This window comes from Prionailurus bengalensis, chromosome E4, assembly GCF_016509475.1.
Source record: "Prionailurus bengalensis isolate Pbe53 chromosome E4, Fcat_Pben_1.1_paternal_pri, whole genome shotgun sequence".
In the NCBI taxonomy this organism is placed as follows: Eukaryota; Metazoa; Chordata; class Mammalia; order Carnivora; family Felidae; genus Prionailurus; species Prionailurus bengalensis.
In genome coordinates, this window is record NC_057360.1 from 10,701,741 (window position 1) to 10,720,833 (window position 19,093).

Here is a 19,093-nt window from a genome sequence, read left to right on the forward strand (position 1 = left end):
CAGGATCTTGACCGTTTGATGCTTGTCAGAAATTTTTGTTTCTTCGTCCAGCTTTTAAGCAAGAGGGTTTGTCTGGGTTACTCATTCTGACAATACTAGGAGTCAGAAGTACTTGTTACATTTTAAATTTAGCTGTTGGTTTTGGTTTTTTTCCCCTTTTCAGATGCCTGAGTTTAGTGAGAACATGAAAAGAGTTGAGAAAGAGAAAAGAGAAAGAGCAAATGTGTTTTAAATATATTTGTCCTTGTAAATGAAGAAGATAGTATAGATAAATTAAATGTAATCAATATCCTTAACCCATGTTTTATCTAATTATTTTCTAAATATTAAAAAAAAATTTTTTTAACGTTTATTCATTTTTGAGAGACAAAGAGAGACAGAGCGTGAGCGGGGAAGGGGCAGAGAGAGGGAGACACAGAATCCGAAGCAGGCTCCAGGCTCCAGGCTCCGAGCTCTCAGCACAGAACCCGACGCGGGGCTCAAACTCACAGACTGCGAGATCAGGACCTGAGCCGAAGTTGGACGCTCAACTGACTGAGCCACCCAGGCGCCCCCATTGTGTTAATTTATGATACCACTATGTCAAAGAATGGAAAAGCTCAACATTTTGTAGTGAAATTGGATGGAGTAAAGAATGATGTGAGCTACCGATTTAGTGAGCTACCGATAGGACCTGCCTTATTAGCATTGGTGACGCTCTTGTTGGGTTGTGAATATGTGTGTCCGTGAGCTGCGAAATAACACAGTGAAAAACCGGCCAGCATCCTCAGAAGCCCAGGATGCTAGGAGTTCTTCCCTCAGAATTTCTTGGAAAGTTCTTAATTTACCTTATTATTTAAAACACTGTTTTGTAGGCTTGGGGGAGCTAGGCTGCGAATCTAAAATACATAGCAAGACTCTAATGGGAATTTTTTGTAAGTTCCATACCAATGTTTTTTTACAAGTAGACTTTCACCGCACAAAACCGCTTTGGGTGTCTATGATGGCAGTCGTCCATCACACTGACTAATGTTCAGAGGACTGATTTTTCTCATAATCAAAACAGAACACTTGATTTTAACTTGACTTATATGAAAGCTAAAGAATTTTGACTCTGTCTTGTAAGGCTACAGTATCAGCCACCTGTAGGGTTGTCAGCGTTTGAGGGGCAAGGCACACACCTCATCTTTTGTGTCTACTGAGGACACCCAGGTGTAGAGCTGTGTGCTTTGGCCATGCAGAAAAGACTGGTGGGAAGACTGTTTTCCTGTGTCTCCAGCTCCTTAAATTTTCACGTGTTCCTTCCGAAATTCTTTCTTTCAGGTCGTACCTACAACAGACCATATAGATACGGAGAAACTGAAAGCCAGAGAACAGATTAAGTTTTTTGAAGAAGTTCTCCTGTTTGAGGATGAACTTCATGATCATGGAGTTTCAAGCCTGAGTGTGAAAATTGTGAGTGTTATAAAATTAACTTCTTTCTTCCAGGGGCGCTTGGGTGGCTCAGTCTGTTGAGCGTCCAACTCTTGATTTCAGCTCAGGGCACGATCCCAGGGTCTTGGGATCGAGCCCCCTATTGGGCTCCACGCTGAGTGTTCAGCCTGCTTGAGATTCTCTCTCTCTCTCTCTCTCTCTCTCTCTTTCTCTCTCTCTCTCTCTCTTCTTCTGCCCTCCCCACCCCACGTGCAGCACTCTCTCTCAAATAAATAATAATAATAATAATAAATTAAGTAAAACTAAATTAACTTCTTTCTTCCATTCTTCCCATTGGTTAGAGATACAAAGCTCACTTAGAATCACAGTGTCTTAACCTGATCTCATGTAAAGTATCACGTGGGTCTAGAGTACATCTTACTATCCATTATAAAGTTCATAAAATCTTAGTATATTCCTAAGGCTTTAGTAGAACATTTTCTTTCAAGAGCTGCCTGACTGCTTTGTAGTGTTTTGTTTGTTTTGTTTTGTTTTGTTTTGTTTTGTTTTTTGCTGATTATTTAATTAGGATGAAAATTATGGATTAATTTTCACTTTTGAGTTAAAAATTATATCGAAAGGATCTGCAGACGGCAGCTTGGAGGGGGGGTCAGAATTTGGGTGCTCCAGAAACTGCACGTCCTTCGCCAGCACAGAGGTGACAGAAACGACAAGTGTAAAACGCCCTTCTCCGTTTGTACTCTCTTCTATCAGTGGAAGGTACTTCCGTTTACAGTGTTATCGATGGAACGTGCTTAAGAAGGGTAATAAATAGCTCGTTCGCATTGACTCATATGTGTTTACTATTAGGTCAGAATTGTGTTTCCAACACTTCACAGGACATCTTCTACTGAAACTTTGTATTACGTGCCTTATCCCTTAAGGCCCAGCCAAAATGTCACCTCCTCTGTAAGATGCACCACCGCTCCCCCGGGCAGAGTTCAGTATTCCTCTTCCAGACCCCCACGAGCACTTTTTCTTAACCCCTCAAGTATAGAACTTACTAGAAGGTCTCTCAAAGACAGGACCCTAGCATCAGAAATAGCTCTTAGATGGGGCACCTGGGTGGCTCGGTTGGGCGTCCCGGCGTTGGCTCAGGTCGCGATCTCACCGATCGTGGATTCGAGCCCCATGTCGGGCTCTGTGCTGACAGCCCAGAGCCGGGAGCCTGCTTCAAATTCTGTGTCTCCCTGTCTCTCTGCCCCTCCCCTGCTCGCACTCTGTCTCTCTATCTCTCAAACATAAATAAACATTAAGAAAAAAATGTTAGAAATAGCTCATGGAGCATAATGGTTGTCGGTGTTGGGATTGAAATTATTGTTTTGTCCACAACAAATCAAAACAGCAATATATTTTAAAGCCACGTTTTTCTGTACAATCATAGCATTTTGGAATTATGATGAATTGGTAGAGAATCACTTAGTCTAGCTTCTGTATTTTATAGACAAGGCCCAAAGGGTTCATTTACCTAAGGTCATGAAACTAATTAGCAACAAAGTTTTCCTTGTGCTATCTCGTCTATGTCGTTATTCTAGCATTAGATAACTGAAGAGTAGTGTCATCCTATCATGTTCTTTCTTTTACCTCGTGTTACTTTTAAAAGTGACGTGGGATAGGGTTGCATTTTAAGGATGCCTGGAAGAATTTCATTCGAATAGCGTTTCTTTTAACAGTGAAACACGTATTGCCCTAAATAAATGCCATAGTTCCCAGCAGTGCGGTGTGGATAAATGAAGTTGCTTCTCTAAGCACAGACTAGCCTGGTAAATATAAATGCGGGTGAGAAACCAGGAACGTGGTGCCTGGGAAGCTAAGGAGGCACAGCTTTGCAAGAAGGACGTGAAGGGGCAGCGTCGTGCTGTAAGGAGATCTTAGAATGCGATGGTGTCCACCAGACTAAAAAATTTATTGGTTATAGCAACTAAGATACCGGTATTCACCTCTGCAAGTGCAGTTCAAGTTGCATGGTTAGGAAGTAAAGGAAGGATGTGGAGGTGGAGACAGAGTAGACCAGACTTCCAAAAAGCTTCCTAGATGGAGAAGACACAGGGACACGCCTAAGAGAGGACACGCGGTTGACAGGTGTGCGTGAGCACGTGCTTTTTGCTTTTTTAACATGGGGAAGACTAGCGTTGATCACGTGCTCACAGGAAGCAGTTCCTTGTAGAGAGGGGAGAAGATGAATGGTGTGAGGTTTTGGAGGAGGAGGAAGAGGGGAGGGAAGAGGAAGGCTTTGAGCCTTTACCGGAGGAAAAATTTACTGTGAGACCCTGGGTTGGAAGAACTCCAGTCTTCTCCTCCTAGGTCTCTCCTTTACTCTCACGACATCAGATGTGTGGTACTTTTACCGACACCCAGAATTCTGGGACACTGGCCTCACTATCGACTTGGGGATAGTGTCAGATCTCCTAGGTTAAGGGCTCAAGCCCACAAGACCGCCATCCCTCGCCCTACGTCTTCAGTGCCAGCCACCAGGGGTCATAGGTCCCTACGTTCCCCACAACTTCTGTCCATCTTGGCTACAAATTGGAGGTTCCCGTGACCTCCTCTCCTTGGATTTAATTATTTGCGACAACAGCTCATAGACCTCAGGGGAACGTAGCCAAATGTACTACGGATAGTCAGACAAGAAATATGCTTTGTCTTATGTTCACCAGTTTATTGAAGGATATGGTAACAGAGGTATGGATGAACACCCGGATGAGAGAGCTATAGGGGGAGGTGTGGGATGGTCCCAGGTGCAGGAGTTCTGCCCCCTTGGAGTTGGGGTGCATTACCCTCCTAGTATATAGATGTGTTCACCAACCTGGAAAGTCTCGGAACCCCATCCTACTAGGATTTTATGGAGGCTCCCTCACAAGGCATGATCAATTATTAACTCCCATTTCTGACCCCTCTCTTCTCTCTGGAAAATGAGGGTGGAGCTGGAAATTCCAAGCTTCTAATCATGGCCTGGTCTTTCTGGGGACCAGCCCCCACCCAGGAGCCCCCCCCCCAGAATCGCCTCATTAGAACCGAAGATGTTCCTAAGTGCCCTTCTCACTTAGAAATTTATAAGGGTTTCAGAAGCCCTCTGTCAGGAACTAGAAGCAGAGACCTATATATGTATTTTCTATTATTTCACATATAGCTTATTTATATTATCTCATTTAATCCTCCAGAAAATTCTGCTCGGTGAGAAGAAACGGAGGGTCAGAGATATTAAGTAACTTGCCTAAGATCAATCACACAGTGGATCAGTTTGTCTTTGCTCATAATCTTCTAGGATCCAGATCGTGGGAGGGAGGATTAGCCTTAGACAGGAGAGATGCTTCTGTGGCGATGGGAGGAAAGGGGAACTGCGTGTAGATAAGCTTACCTCTCATCCAGTGATTCCCAAACCTGGAGTTTTATGAGAATTAACTAAGCAGATTAGAGATTTAGTTGTCTCCGCACTACGGGACAAAGAATATTTCTTGTCTGACCGTGGTACCCTTGCCTATCTGACTGGAAAGTTGGGTAGACGCACGTGGGAATGGAGAGAAGAGGTCAGAAAAGGCCTGAGGACGAAGTGTGATGAAATGTAGAACAAAGTGTGACAAAGTGTGACGAAGCGTGACGATCATTTCCAGAGCCCTCGCTAGGTACTTTGCACATAAAGCTCACTCGATGCCCTTCACCTGGCCTTTTTGACATAGAACTTTTTCTGATTTAAAGTCTATGTGTTTCCCAGTTGCTCTCAAATAAAATACGAACCGTCTCAGATCATTTTTAGTTTTAACAGAGCTCTCCAAGGAACTTCTAAAAATAAGTGTAAATGTTTAAGGATTACCTTATATCTTTCCTTATGGCTAGGAGTTTGACTGGGGGTATGGAATATACCGTTGACTCTCGAATAGTGAGGGAATTAGGGCAACCAGTAACCCTCTGTCCACAGTTGAAAATCGTTGTGTAACTTTTTTTTTTTATGTTTTTATTTTTTTTTTTTGAAGGACAGAGAGAGAGACGGAGCATGAACGGGGGAGGAACAGAGAGAGGGAGACACAGAATCTGAAACAGGCTCCAGGCTCCAAGCTGTCAGCACAGAGCCCGACGCGGGGCTCGAACTCACGGACCATGAGATCATGACCTGAGCCAAAGTCGGCCACTTAACCGACTGAGCCACCCAGGCGCCCCTCATTGTGTCACTTTTAATTCCCCAAAAACTTAACTTCTAATAGCCTACTGTTGACTGGAAGTCTTACTGATAACATTAACAGTTGATTACACATTTTTTGTATGTTATATATATTACATACCGTATTCTTACAAGAAAGTAAGCTAGAGAAAAGAATGTTATTTATTAAGAACATCATAAAGGGGGCGCCTGGGTGGCTCAGTCTGTTGAACATCCGGCTTCGGCTCAGGTCATGATCTCATGGTCCGTGGGTTCGAGCCCCACTTGGTATTTTAATCTTGGCCAGAAAACTACTAAAAAGTTCTTATTTTAGAATTTGTGAAGCTAGTTGCTTATGAATGCTTGATTTCTTGGTTTCTTGGTTTCTATAATAATTATAAAGCACCCTGTAAAGAAATGATACTGTAATGTGGAAACTACTTACATAAACAAAGTAACTTACTTATTTAAAAAAATTTTTTTAAGTTTATTTTGAGAGAGTGCAAGCAGGGGAGGGGCAGAAAGAGAAAATCCCAAGCAGGCTCTATTCTGTCGGTGCAGAGCCTGATGTGGGGCTCGAGCTCACTCACTAGGAGATCATGACCTGAGCTGAAGTCAAGAATTGGCTGCTTGGGGCGCCTGGGTGGCGCAGTCGGTTAAGCGTCCGACTTCAGCCAGGTCGCGATCTCGCGGTCCGGGAGTTCGAGCCCCGCGTCGGGCTCTGGGCTGATGGCTCAGAGTCTGGAGCCTGTTTCCGATTCTGTGTCTCCCTCTCTCTCTGCCCCTCCCCTGTTCATGCTCTGTCTCTCTCTGTCCCAAAAATAAATAAACGTTGGAAAAAAAAAAAAAAATTAAAAAAAAAAAAAAAAAAGAATTGGCTGCTTAACCGACTGAGCCCCAGGCGCCCCTTTAAATTTTTTTTTAACGTCTATTTATTTTTGCAAAAGAGAGCACGAGCCGGGGGTGGCAGAGAGAGGGGGAGGAGACATAGGACCTGAAGTAGGCTCCAGGCTCTGAGCTGTCAGGACAGGGCCCGACTGCTAAGGGGCTCAAACTCAACGAACCATGAGATCATGACCTGAGCTGAAGCCAGACGCTTAACTCACTGAGCCACCCAGGAGCCCCCAAAGTAACTTTAGATTCCTGTTACTGTTGGATGGAGCCTTTTAAGTTGCTTTTAACTTACTTAGTTTGTTTCAGGTTTTGAAGTATTTTTACCATCTTAAAATTTTAATTCTATACCTAGACCATTTTAATTCAAAAAATAATAATGGTTTCCTTGTGACACAGTTCCCCAGGGAGAAAGAGTGGAGCTCTGTGCACCATGAGGTTTTTCGATTTAGTTCAGTGAGTTTATTATGAGTTTTGATAATTTTGTGTGGGTGGCATTACCTATATCTAATTATGAGTTATTCTAGGAATTAATTTTTGTTTTGTGTTTCTAAGGTAGCTTCTTTCAGCTATGTTTTTAGGCTAGGATTTTGTGTTGTAATCTACTGTCCTTGGTATGATTTATAGTTTATAGGACTACTCTAAGATCTAAAGAAAAGCTATTTTCATGGTAATACGCAAGGTTTTAACTTTCAGAGAAAATACATTTCCTATCTCCCAAGTACTGGCAGTGATGTTATGTAACCAGCTAATGGTTAGTTCCATTCTTTTTTTTTTTTTTTTTTAATTCATTTAATTCATTTAACATACAGTGTAGTGTTGGCTTCAGGATTAGAACCCAGTGATTCATCTCTTATATAAGACACCCAGTGCTCATCCCAGCAAGTGCCCTGCTTCACGCCCGTCACCCGTTTAACCCATCCTCCCACCCAACACCTTCCAGCAACCCTCAGTCTGTTCTCCGTATTTAAGAGTCTCTTATAGTTCGCCTCCCTCTCTGTTTTTATCTTATTTTTCCTTCCCTTCCCCTGTGTTCATCTGGTGAGTTTCTCAAATTCCATATGAGGGAAATCATACGATACTTGTCTTCCTCTGGCCGACCTAATGTCACTTAGCATAATACCCTCTGGTTCCATCCGCATTGTTGCAAATGGCAAGATTTCATTCTGTTTTATCACCAACTAGTATTCCATTGTATGTACCACATCTTCTTTATCCATTCATCAGTATATGGACATTTGGGCTCTTTCCATACTTTGGCTGTTGTTGATAGTGCTGCTATGAACATTGGGGTGCATGTGCCCCTTTGAATCAGCATTTTTGTATCCTTTGGATAAATTCCTAGCAGTGTAATTGCTGGGTTGTAGAGTAGTTCTATTTTTAATTTTTTGAGGAACCTCCATACTGTTTTCCAGAGTGGCTGCACAAAGTTTGCATTCCCACCAACAGTGCAAAAGGGTTCCCTTTTTCTGCATCCTCGCCAACATCTGTTGTTTCCTGAGTTGTTAATTTTAGCCGTTCTGACAGGTGTGAGGGGGCATCTCATTGTGGTTTTGATTTGTATTTCCCTGGTGATGAGTGACGTTGAGCATCTTTTCATGTGTCTGTTGGCCATCTGGATGTCTTCTTTGGAAAAGTGTCTATTCATACCTCCTGCCCGTTTCTTCACTGGACTATTTGTTTTTTTGGGTGTTGAGTTTGGTAAGTTGTTTATAGATTTTAGATACTAACCCTTTATCTGATATGCCATTTGCAAATATCTTCTCCCATTCCCTCGGTTGCCTTTTAGTTTTGTTGTTTCCTTTGCCGTGCAGAAGCTTTTTATCTCGATGAGGCCCCGATAGTTCATTTTTACTTCCCTTGCCTCTGGAGACACGTCGAGTAAGCAGTTGTGGTGGCCGAGTTCAAAGCGGTTGCTGCCTGTTTTCTCCTGTAGGATTTTGATGGCTTCCTATCTCAGATTGAGGTCTTTCATCCATTTTGAATTTCTTTTTGTGTCTCGTGTAAGAAAGTGGTCCGGTTTCCTTCTTCGGCCTGTTGCTGTCCAGGTGTTCTCCCGGCACCATTTGCTAAAGAGACTGTCTTTTTTCCATTGGGCGGTTAGTTCCACTCTGAGTAGTCAGGAGTGAATGTGGTCTACCTTCTGCTTCCATGTTTTACCTAAGAATCCAAGTATATCAGGTAGGCACGTGTCTCATCTCTGTGGTACAAAAAATTCCACAAAGCCGGTGCTGAGGTGGCTTTTGTTGAAGTAGTCTTAGAGAATGGTCGTGTTTTACGGAGACAGGCTCTAAGGAACGGTTTCTTCACACCCCCTAGTTTTTTGTTTTTGTTTTTTTTTTTTTTTCAACGTTTATTTATTTTTGGGACAGAGAGAGACAGAGCATGAACGGGGGAGGGGCAGAGAGAGAGGGAGACACAGAATCGGAAACAGGCTCCAGGCTCCGAGCCATCAGCCCAGAGCCCGACGCGGGGCTTGAACTCACGGACCGCGAGGTCGTGACCTGGCTGAAGTCGGACGCTTAGCCGACTGCACCACCCAGGCGCCCCACACCCCCTAGTTTTATAGATGAAGAAGGAGACTTTAGGTGGTTTAGGATCTTGATCTGAGTTCCTGGTTCTCAACCTACTTCCCCTCGTTGCTCCCTTTTTTTTTTTTTTTTTTTCTTCTAACCAAATACTTTTAACACCCCCTCCCTTTTACTACCGTGAAATGAATTTCATAGATACTATAACCCACCTTCTTTCCAGTAAACCAACATCGTGTCCTAATTATAAGATAAAAGAGAAATAAAAGGAAATTGATTTAGAATAAACGATGTATTTCAGTATGTACGTATTGAAATATGCAAAATATGACTGCACTAAAGTCATAATGAAGCAGTCACATTTGCATATCGAATCACTGTGAATGTGACAGCTACAAGTGAAGGCTGATAGGGGTACCAGGGAGCAGCCAGTGACTCAGATAACACAATCAAGACAGCCATTGGTGATGTAATTTTTCAAAAATGGTGAACAACCCTTTAGTAAAGTTCCAAATGAAATAAAGTATAGTCTTTCCTTGATTTGCAAAGTAATTGCGTGCCCGGAAAGTCAGTGTGTTTTGTATTTGTGTGTAAAATGGAATTAGGTTCTAAGGTGAGGTCAGTATAAATTGTTGGCTTATTTATGGATGTATGTATTTGTTTGTGTTTATTGCTATTGTTATCTTTTTCCCCACATGAATGCCAGAGAAGATCTTTGGAAGTTTTGTGGATGCAGGATTGGACTTTGTCGTATAGGATGGTCCTGTGTGTTACAGAACATCTAACGTCCCTGGTCTTTAACTGCCTAATATCATTGTGACGACAAAAAACACCCTCAGAAATTTCCAAACATCCCCTGTGAGAGAACTGCCGCCTTAAAATACACAGTTAAATTGCGGAATTAGGACGAGCACTTGGGTCTTCTGACTCCTGCTCTGCCCTCCGCCATGCTGAAACGTTACTTCAGCTCGCTTCCTGTGTTGTGCCCAGTGTAACTGTCGATAACGCACTTGGAAATGTGGGGAAATGTGGCCAGTGAGTCTTTCCAGTAATTACAAAGAGCGCTCTGTCAAGTAACGCTGCTTCCCAGTCAGTTGGCTGTGACGTAGCAACTTGTCTAGGTCAGGTTCTTCCTCCAGCCCTTCTTTATTCTGGGTTTTGCTTTGAAGTCTGTTGCTGATAATCCCGCCGGAAGGCAGTGTGACTGTGGGCCTTTTCTCCGGCAAAGAGAGCTCCAGCCTCTCTTTCCTTCAGGGAGTCGCTGACGAGCACCCACCGTGTGCTCGCTACTTGCCTAGACAGCAGGGACAAAGTGATGACCAGAGCACATGTTCGCAGTTATGGAGCCTGCGGCCTAAGTGGGGGCAGATAGGCTTTAAGCAAGTAAACACGTGAACGGCTGTAGTTACAAATCTTTTCGTTTATAAGGGAATCGAGAGAGAATAACAGAAGCCTGTGGTCATAGAATGGTAGGAGAAGCGTCTGTGTACAAGTGATATTTACACCAAGATCTGAGACCAGTAGGCATTCGGTCAGGGAACAGGGCTCGTAAAGGTCCTAGGGCAGGAGAGCTTGGCCTGTGGCCGGTGACTCTCTAGGTAGTAAAGCCGCTGTTGTTAGTGGGTTATCGTGTTAATTTCTTCGCTCTTCATTAATGTTGCCCTGTGCTTCTACAACTCACTCGGTTCCCTGCGTGTATCTTCTATTCCGTGCCTCAGTACTTGTTATACATGCTGTTTCCTCTTTTTGGAAAAAAAAAAGGAGCTCGCCCCCAGCTCTTCTTTCCATGGTCAGCTTTCCGTTGTCTTCTCTAACTTTCTTCAGCCAACTTCGGGACCTTCTCTGAGTGCTTATTGAACCTTGTGCATACCTCTGGTACTATATCTGCCACATCATTTTTTTTTCTCTGTTTCCCTCTTTGATAAACTTCTTGACCACTGGGATTGTATCTTTTTGTTTAAATCCAAGATCTACTTATAGTTAGAACTGGACACTTAGTAGACGACGAGTGTTTATTTAGTAAATGGTGAAGCTTTTTTCTTTTTTTTTTTTTAAGAAATGGTCTATATTTTATTTTATTTTAAGAAATGGTCTTGGGGCGCCTGGGCGGCGCAGTCGGTTAAGCGTCCGACTTCAGCCAGGTCACGATCTCGTGGTCTGTGAGTTCGAGCCCCGCGTCGGGCTCTGGGCTGATGGCTCGGAGCCTGGAGCCTGTTTCCGATTCTGTGTCTCCCTCTCTCTCTGCCCCTCCCCCGTTCATGCTCTGTCTCTCTCTGTCCCAAAAATAAATTAAAAAAAAAAAAACGTTGAAAAAAAAAGAAATGGTCTTTATTTTGTTTTGTTTTATTTTATTTTATTTTATTTTATTTTACTTTACTTTACTTTTTACTTTACTTTACTTTTTACTTTATTTTATTTTATTTTATTTTATTTTATTTTATTTTATTTTATTTTATGTAATCTCTACCCCCAATGTGGGGCTTGAACTCATGACCCCAAGATCAAGAATCATATACTTTACCAACTAAGACAGCCAAGTGCCCACAGGCATATTCCTTTTAAAGATCTAAAGGCCCCACAATATCCAACCCCTCCCTCCCTGCCACCAGGACCCACCTTCTTACTCTCTCACTGTCTCTGTCTTTTTTCTCTGGTTTACGCTTGGAAAACAGAAATGTGTAGATGTGACATAGATGAAAGATGCCAAGAACATGTTTTAATGATCTGATAAACCAGTCTTTGGCATTATGAAATAATACTTAATGGATTGCACTGAATTAGAGCATTTCGTTTAAGTTCTCGCCTTTATTTAATGTGAAGTGAGTAGAGATGAGTAACAACAAAGAAATAGGTTATTCTTTCCTTTTGGTATTACTGGTGTTGACATTAATGGTAAGTACTGTCAGTTTAAAAAAATTTTTTTTCAATGTTTACTTATTTTTGAGAGAGAGCGACAGAGTGCGAGTAGGGAAGGGGCAGAGAGAGAGGGAGACACAGAATTCAGGCTCCAGGCTCTGAGCTGTCAGCACAGGGCCCTACGCGGGGCTCGAACCCACGAACCGTGGGATCATGTCCTGGGCCGAAGTCGGACGCCCAACCGACTGAGCCACCCAGGCGCCCCAAGTACTGTCAGTTTTTAAAGTGAACATTATAATTTTCATATTACTTAGTTAAGTGTTAAGTCTTTTTAACCTCAATTATCTTTTGACCTAAAAAATATTTTTCTATTGTAGGAAACTGAAGCCAGGATATGTAGAATAGAATAGAATAGAATAGAATAGAATAGAATAGAATAGAATAGGAGTAAGTTGGTGCTATGACAAAGAACCTTTAGTTCAGAGATTTCTGTATACTGCTAAGTCAGCTTTTCTCTGATGCCTTTTAAAAAAATTTATTTTCTCAGCAAAGTAATAGCTTTTAGTTTTCATTAAAATATTAACGTACTATTTTTTTTTTTCAGAGAGTAATGCCTTCTAGTTTTTTCCTGCTGTTGCGATTTTTCTTGAGAATCGATGGAGTGCTTATCAGAATGAATGACACAAGACTTTACCATGAGGTATCTCTTCTTATTTAATGAATGTACTAGTTGATATTGGGCTCGTTCGTGTTCTTTCACTGTCTGTCTGAGAATTTGAAATGAAATAATGCTTTATAATTTATGGCAGTCCTTCTAACCTTGAAGATTGGGTGTTCTACATTCACTATGGACCGCATCACATCTTCCTTTCTGAAAGTTCTGGTAGCTGAAAGTGTTTTCTGAAAGACACTCCCCAGTGTTCCTCCCCAGTAGAGGATGTCTGATGCCTTTTTAAAAACTTCATGTGGGGGCGCCTGGGTGGCGCAGTCGGTTAAGTGTCCGACTTCAGCCAGGTCACGATCTCGCGGTCCGTGAGTTCGAGCCCCGCGTCAGGCTCTGGGCTGATGGCCCAGAGCCTGGAGCCTGTTTCTGATTCTGTGTCTCCCTCTGCCTCTGCCCCTCCCCCGTTCATGCTCTGTCTCTCTCTGTCTCAAAAATAAATAAACGTTGGAAAAAAAAAAAAAAAAAACCTTCATGTGTACTTAAGCTGTGTTTAAGAAACCTGTCCTGGGGTGCCTGGGTGACTCAGTTAAGCATCCAGGTCTTGATCTGGGCTCAGGTCATTATCTCAAGGTTCGTGAGATCAAGCCCTGCATTGGGCTCTGTGCTGACAGTGCAAACTCTGCTTGGGATTCTCTTTCTCTCTCTCTGCCCCTCCCCTGCTCGCCCTCTCTCTCAAAATAAACTTTAAAAAAAAAAAAAACAAAAACAAAAAACCTGTCCCTTAACTCTTCCCTTTGTGTATCATATGTATTGTTTATATAATGTCTTGATATTAAAAATACCAATCACGAGGGGGCACCTGGGTGGTTCATTTAGTCAAGCATCTGACTTTTGATTTCAGCTCAGGTCACGATCTCGCGGTTTGTGGGATCGAGCCCCTCATCGAGCTCTGTGCAGACAGCACAGAACATGTTTGGAATTCTCTCTCTGCCTCTCTCTCTGCCCCTTCCCCGATCATGGTCTCTCTCTCAAATAAACTTAAAACATGGGGCGCCTGGGTGGCGCAGTCGGTTAAGCGTCCGACTTCAGCCAGGTCACGATCTCGCGGTCCGTGAGTTCGAGCCCTGCGTCAGGCTCTATTATACATATATATAATGTATATATACACACACGTATGTGTATATATAAATGTATATACACATACATATATATGAATGTTCATGGCAATGCTATTGTTTATAATAGCAAAACGGAGAGAAGGAGCTTAATGCCCACTGAATGGGCACTGATTTAAATTGTTCAATTTATATCCATATAGTAGAAAAGTATACATCCATTAAAATGAATGGTAGAGTTGTATTTAACTGATACGTAAAGATCTGCATCTCAGTGTTGAATTTTAAACATTTGTTCATTTATTTTTGAGAGTCCACATGCATGCACGAGCCGGGGAGTGACAGAGGGAAAGAGAGAATCCCGAGCAGGTTCCGTTGTGGGGCTGGTCTCACAACCCTGGGATCATGACCTGAGTCAAAATCCAAGAATTCGACACTTAACCAGCTGAGCCAGCTAGGCGCCCCTCAGTGTTGAATTTTAAAAAGCAAGTATGGGGGCACCTGGGTGGCTCGGTTGGTTGAGGGTCCCACCTCGGCTCAGCTTGTGATCTCGTGGTTTGTGAGTTCAAGCCCTGCATCAGTCTGGCTGCTGTCAGCACGGAGCCTGCTTCCCATCCTCTGTCCCCCTCTCTCTCTGCCCGTCCCCCACTTGTGCTCTCTCTCAAAAATAAATAAACATTAAAAATTTTTAAAAGAAAAAAGCAAGTATGAATCTATGTAAGATTTTGTGTAGAGATTTCTAAGTTAAAGATAGTATTATCTATAGAAGCTGTACTTATATATTATACTTTTGTATCATCTAATTTTTCTTTCCTTAAGCATTAATGTGTTTTTATTGATAGAAAAGAATAAAAGTTGGGGTGCTTGGGTGGCTCAGTTGAGCCTCTTGATTTCAGCTTCAGGTCATGATCCCAGGGTCGTGGAATTGAGCCCCATGTCAGGCTCTGCACTTGAGTGTGGAGCCTGCTTGAAATTCTCTCTTTCTCCCTCCGCCCCAGGCCCCGGCTTGCACTCTCTCTCTAAAATTAAAAAAAGGATAAAACTTTAAGGGAGTTTAATCTTATGTGATTTTTCTTTTATTGAATAATGTTTCACCAAAAAACAAATTGTAATACTTTGCTTTTTAAAACCTAATTTTATTTTAAAAAAAATTTTTAATGTTTATTTTTGAGAGAGAGACAGAGTGCAAGCAGTGGAGGGGCAGAGACAGAGAGAGAGAGAGAGAGAGAGAGAGAGAGAGAGAGAGAGAGAGAGAGAAAGACATAGAATCTGAAGCAGGCTGCAGGCTCTCAGCTGTCAGCACAGAGCTCAACGCCGGGGCTCGAACTCACAAATTGTGAGATCATGACCTGAGTCAAAGCCAGATGCTTAACTGAGCCACCAGGCACCCCTCTAACACCTAATTTTAAACAGTTGTAAATGGAGGGTGCCTGGCTGGCTCAGTCAGTAGAGCATAGGACTCTTAATCTCAGGGTCGTGAGTTCAAGCCCCATATTGGGCATGGCGACTACTTAAATACGTAAGTAAAAAGTCATAAATGGGAAAAATTGAAGTACCAAAAACTTGCTTTATTTATTTTATTTATTTTATTTTATTTATTTTTAAAAAAAAAATTTTTTTTTTCAACGTTTATTTATTTTTGGGACAGAGAGAGACAGAGCATGAACGGGGGAGGGGCAGAGAGAGAGGGAGACACAGAATCGGAAACAGGCTCCAGGCTCTGAGCCATCAGCCCAGAGCCTGACGCGGGGCTCGAACTCCCGGACCGCGAGATCGTGACCTGGCTGAAGTCGGACGCTCAACCGACTGCGCCACCCAGGCGCCCCTAAACTTGCTTTATTAAATAAGCAATTTGACAAGAATTTTGTGGAAATAGGAGGGAATAAAATTTGGTAAAGCTTTCTTTTGTTTTGTTTTGTTTTGTTTTGTTTCTTTAAGCATAAGAGTAGCCTGGTTATGTAAGTAGATACTATAGCTTAAGGAAAAGGTATAGTTCCAAACATGCGATAATATTAAAATCTCTTGCATATCTCATTTGTAAATATACATACTTCCTTTCATAGTAAAACTTTGGCTGTGTTTCTCTTAGTTGGTAATTATCAAATCTGTTTACATATGCTATCACTGTGATTTATAGAGATGGGAATCAATAATTCCGAATTCTTGGTGAGATTAGTTATCTCATTGCAGAATAAGATATTCTTACCAGACTTTATGCTGCTTTTGCAACCTGTTCTGTTGTCATAGGTGGTTGTGTTTAATAGAAACTATTTTGTAACAATAGAAATATTTATTGCAGCCTTTTTTTTATGTTTCCACATAGGCGGACAAGACCTACATGTTACGAGAATATACATCACGAGAGAGCAAAATTGCTAATTTAATGGTACGGTGTTTAAATACCAGTTTCTAGAAGTCGACTTTTAATGTTTCATTTTGTATATTTCCAGCCACATCTGCCTCCCTAGATCTAGCGATTCGCCCAGTAAGCCCACCTATAAGATAAAGCCTCCTGGAGCGTAACTTCTCTGAATTCACCCCAGATACCAGGACAGGGTTGTTATGGGTAGCAGCACCATCATCCAATCTAATTTCCACTTTTTATGGTGGAAAAACAGACCCAGAGTTGGTTGGCGGTGGGTCTGGTGCTGGCGCCAATTGGATGTTCATTCCATTTAGCGCCTCGTCCCCCCGTAACTTCTTTCTACCCAGTCTGCTTTTCTGATTTTTTTCTTAAAGTGTGGTAATTCTGTACCGTAACTTGTTTTCACCTAACGTCCTTTATTTTCTTGCCCCTCTGGGACTTGTAAAGGGCTTCTCCAAGTCTGTAGGATTCTGTAATGGGTTGTTTCCCAGGTGCCGCCTTTCTGCAAACTTGTTATTCTTTTTCACGGCTAGCACGTTCGTGGGTTAGAAAAGTTACTTAAGAGTCTGGCGTGGACCCCATACGGGGCTCTACCCGAAGGCTAGTGCTTTCAAGGTACAAAAGCAGCAGGGAAAGGGGATTGGATTAAGATGTATTAAATTCTTAATACATCTGTGGGAGCGGTATAAATAATATATCCCTGTGAGCTTTGAGGAAGTCATTCGGTAACAGGGCTGAATGATCCAGTAACGAGATACCCGTTCTCATTAGAAACACCTATACATCCTCATAGACGTCGATTGCCACTCATTTTAGAATTGGCATGCTTTATGCATGCTTGAACCAAAGCATTTCCAAAAAGTATCCGTGCAGTGACTGAATGTATACTAATACGATTTATGTATCTCCCAGCACGTTTCACCTTCCCTCTTCACGGAACCCAACGAAATATCACAGTATTTGCCAATAAAGGAGGCAGTTTGTGAGAAGCTACTGTTCCCGGAAAGAATTGATCCTAAGCCTGCAGAATCACCAGAAAGTACACCTGTGGAATAGAATGTGCCACACAACGTCTACTCACCGTGGAATCTGACTGGAGACCTTAGCTCCTTGGAGGGGGTATTTTTATTATGAGAATTAATCGCCTTGTCTATGTGCAGATTTTCTGTAGCCTTAAAGGAAAAAAAAAAAAAAGTAAATACAGGATTGTTGCAGGCAGGTTCCACTCAACTGCTACTTGTATTGTCTATCTGCAGAGTCCTATCCCAGATTTATATTTTCTGGAGCCAAATTTGGATTTCTAAATTGTTACCAAGTAGGATCTCACGAGTCTCGATGTGTGTATGTCTCGTGAGCAGTGGGCATAATCCGCATCCGTCACGGAACACGGTCTTCTCCCAGGAGGAGGTTCGTGGAAATCACGGAACCGCAGCACCTTGTGACTTTCACGGGATTCCTGACCGCGCATGTTGATGTACTAGCTCTTTACTTTGGGCTTTTTGATGTTTATTCGTACTTCTGGAGAGTCGTGAGTTGCCTTTTAGGAAAATCAGTGTCAGACGTTCATGATCTTTACCCACAGATTAAAAAAAAAATCTCTCCCCTCTACGTTTAAATTGACTTTTGACGTCTTAGAGAAGATTTCAGACCCAGAACTGAGTAACCTAGGGTTTCGGCGAACTAGGGTGTTCTGTCCATGGAAACACCTGAGCGAGGTGTGCCTCTCCCAGGCAGGCTCCCAGAACTGTCCCTCCTCCGTCCGTAGGTGCTTTTTCTTATGTGTGGTTCTACTTGTAACTTGACGTTTTTTACTTCCTTTTCCATGCAACCGTGGAATGAATAAATCCAGTGAATATTGAATTTGTATTACCGTCTAGCTAATTTTGTTAGCTAAATTTTGTCAGAAGTGATTTTGGTATTCGTTTGCCTTCTGCATCACCTGCAGGGTATAGGAAATCGGGATTTTGTTGGCTTCAAGAAAATACATGGCATGTTCACTGTATATTAAATATACCTGTATTTAATGTTTTCTCTTAGGACAGAAAAGTGTATATATTGTACTCAGCTTTCTGTTGTATTTTATTTGCCATGCAGATTTGAACAGAATAAACTCTTTATTCATACAAGATACAAGAAATGAAAACTCAATATTCATTCGTTGAAGTTTCGGGGCAACGTCATTATATACGTGCTGACCTTGAATCAGATGTCTTTGTCTCTGAGTCAGGGTTAGGTTACTTATTTTGAGACTCCATTGTTGAAAATTGTGAGGAATGAAAAGAATTGACTTTTTTTTTTTTTTTTTTAAACAGAGGGTGGAAAGCTGATAGGATGAGGGCACTTCTGGAAGCTCCTTTAGTTCATCCCTGTGGACAGTACCCAGAAAAACCTGTATTTGCCCATTGCTAAATAAGACGTATGCCATTTTATATTTATTTGTTCCAAGTGTCTTTTTGTAAGAAAAGAATAAACAATAAGGAATTACTGATCTATGTTTTTTGCTAGTTCATTTATTTCAGTTGTTCCCGAAGCTTCATGAAAGAAGGGTTTGGTATCCTTGTCTCATTTGTGCTTTGTTTTGAACTTGGTCAGCATCACAGCCAGATTCTCTGGGCAGATGATAAGTGAAAATCTAGCAGATAGTTCAGAATATAATCTCCCGGTTTAGCTTTTGGGCCCTCGTTCTTCCTCTTCCTCGGCCCTCCCCTGCCCCCCGGTACTTCTGTGGATGTTTTTGTTTTGTTTTTTTTTGTTTGTTTGTTTGTTTTTCAACGTTTATTTATTTTTGGGACAGAGAGAGACAGAGCATGAACGGGGGAGGGGCAGAGAGAGAGGCAGACACAGAATCGGAAACAGGCTCCAGGCTCTGAGCCATCAGCCCAGAGCCCGACGCGGGGCTCGAACTCACGGACGGCGAGATCGTGACCTGGCTGAAGTCGGACGCTTAACCGACTACGCCACCCAGGCGCCCCCTGTGGATGTTTTAATCAGCCAGTGTTTGTTGTATGGTGGGCTAATGATTTTTGAAAAAAGAAATAATCTGTCATAAGTATCATTTTGTTTAGTTTTAAGGGCTTTGTGTGCAAT

The 19,093-nt window shown here is 42.3% G+C and overlaps 1 protein-coding gene across 2 annotated transcripts in view; it reads left to right on the forward strand.

The window, feature by feature from the left end:
• Positions 1-18,494, forward strand: part of TIPRL (TOR signaling pathway regulator) — a 32,224-nt gene extending 13,730 nt beyond the window's left edge. The window contains exons 4-7 of one of the 2 annotated variants that reach the window (XM_043567668.1): positions 1,303-1,434; positions 12,467-12,562; positions 15,965-16,027; positions 16,919-18,494. In XM_043567668.1, the coding sequence (XP_043423603.1) occupies positions 1,303-1,434; positions 12,467-12,562; positions 15,965-16,027; positions 16,919-17,062 (435 nt within the window). In that variant the 3' untranslated portion in view covers positions 17,063-18,494. Of the gene's footprint in view, positions 1-1,302; positions 1,435-12,466; positions 12,563-15,940; positions 16,028-16,918 lie in introns of those variants that run through there. The other variant, XM_043567669.1, reaches the window with a different exon arrangement.
• Positions 18,495-19,093: the final 599 nt, after the last annotated feature.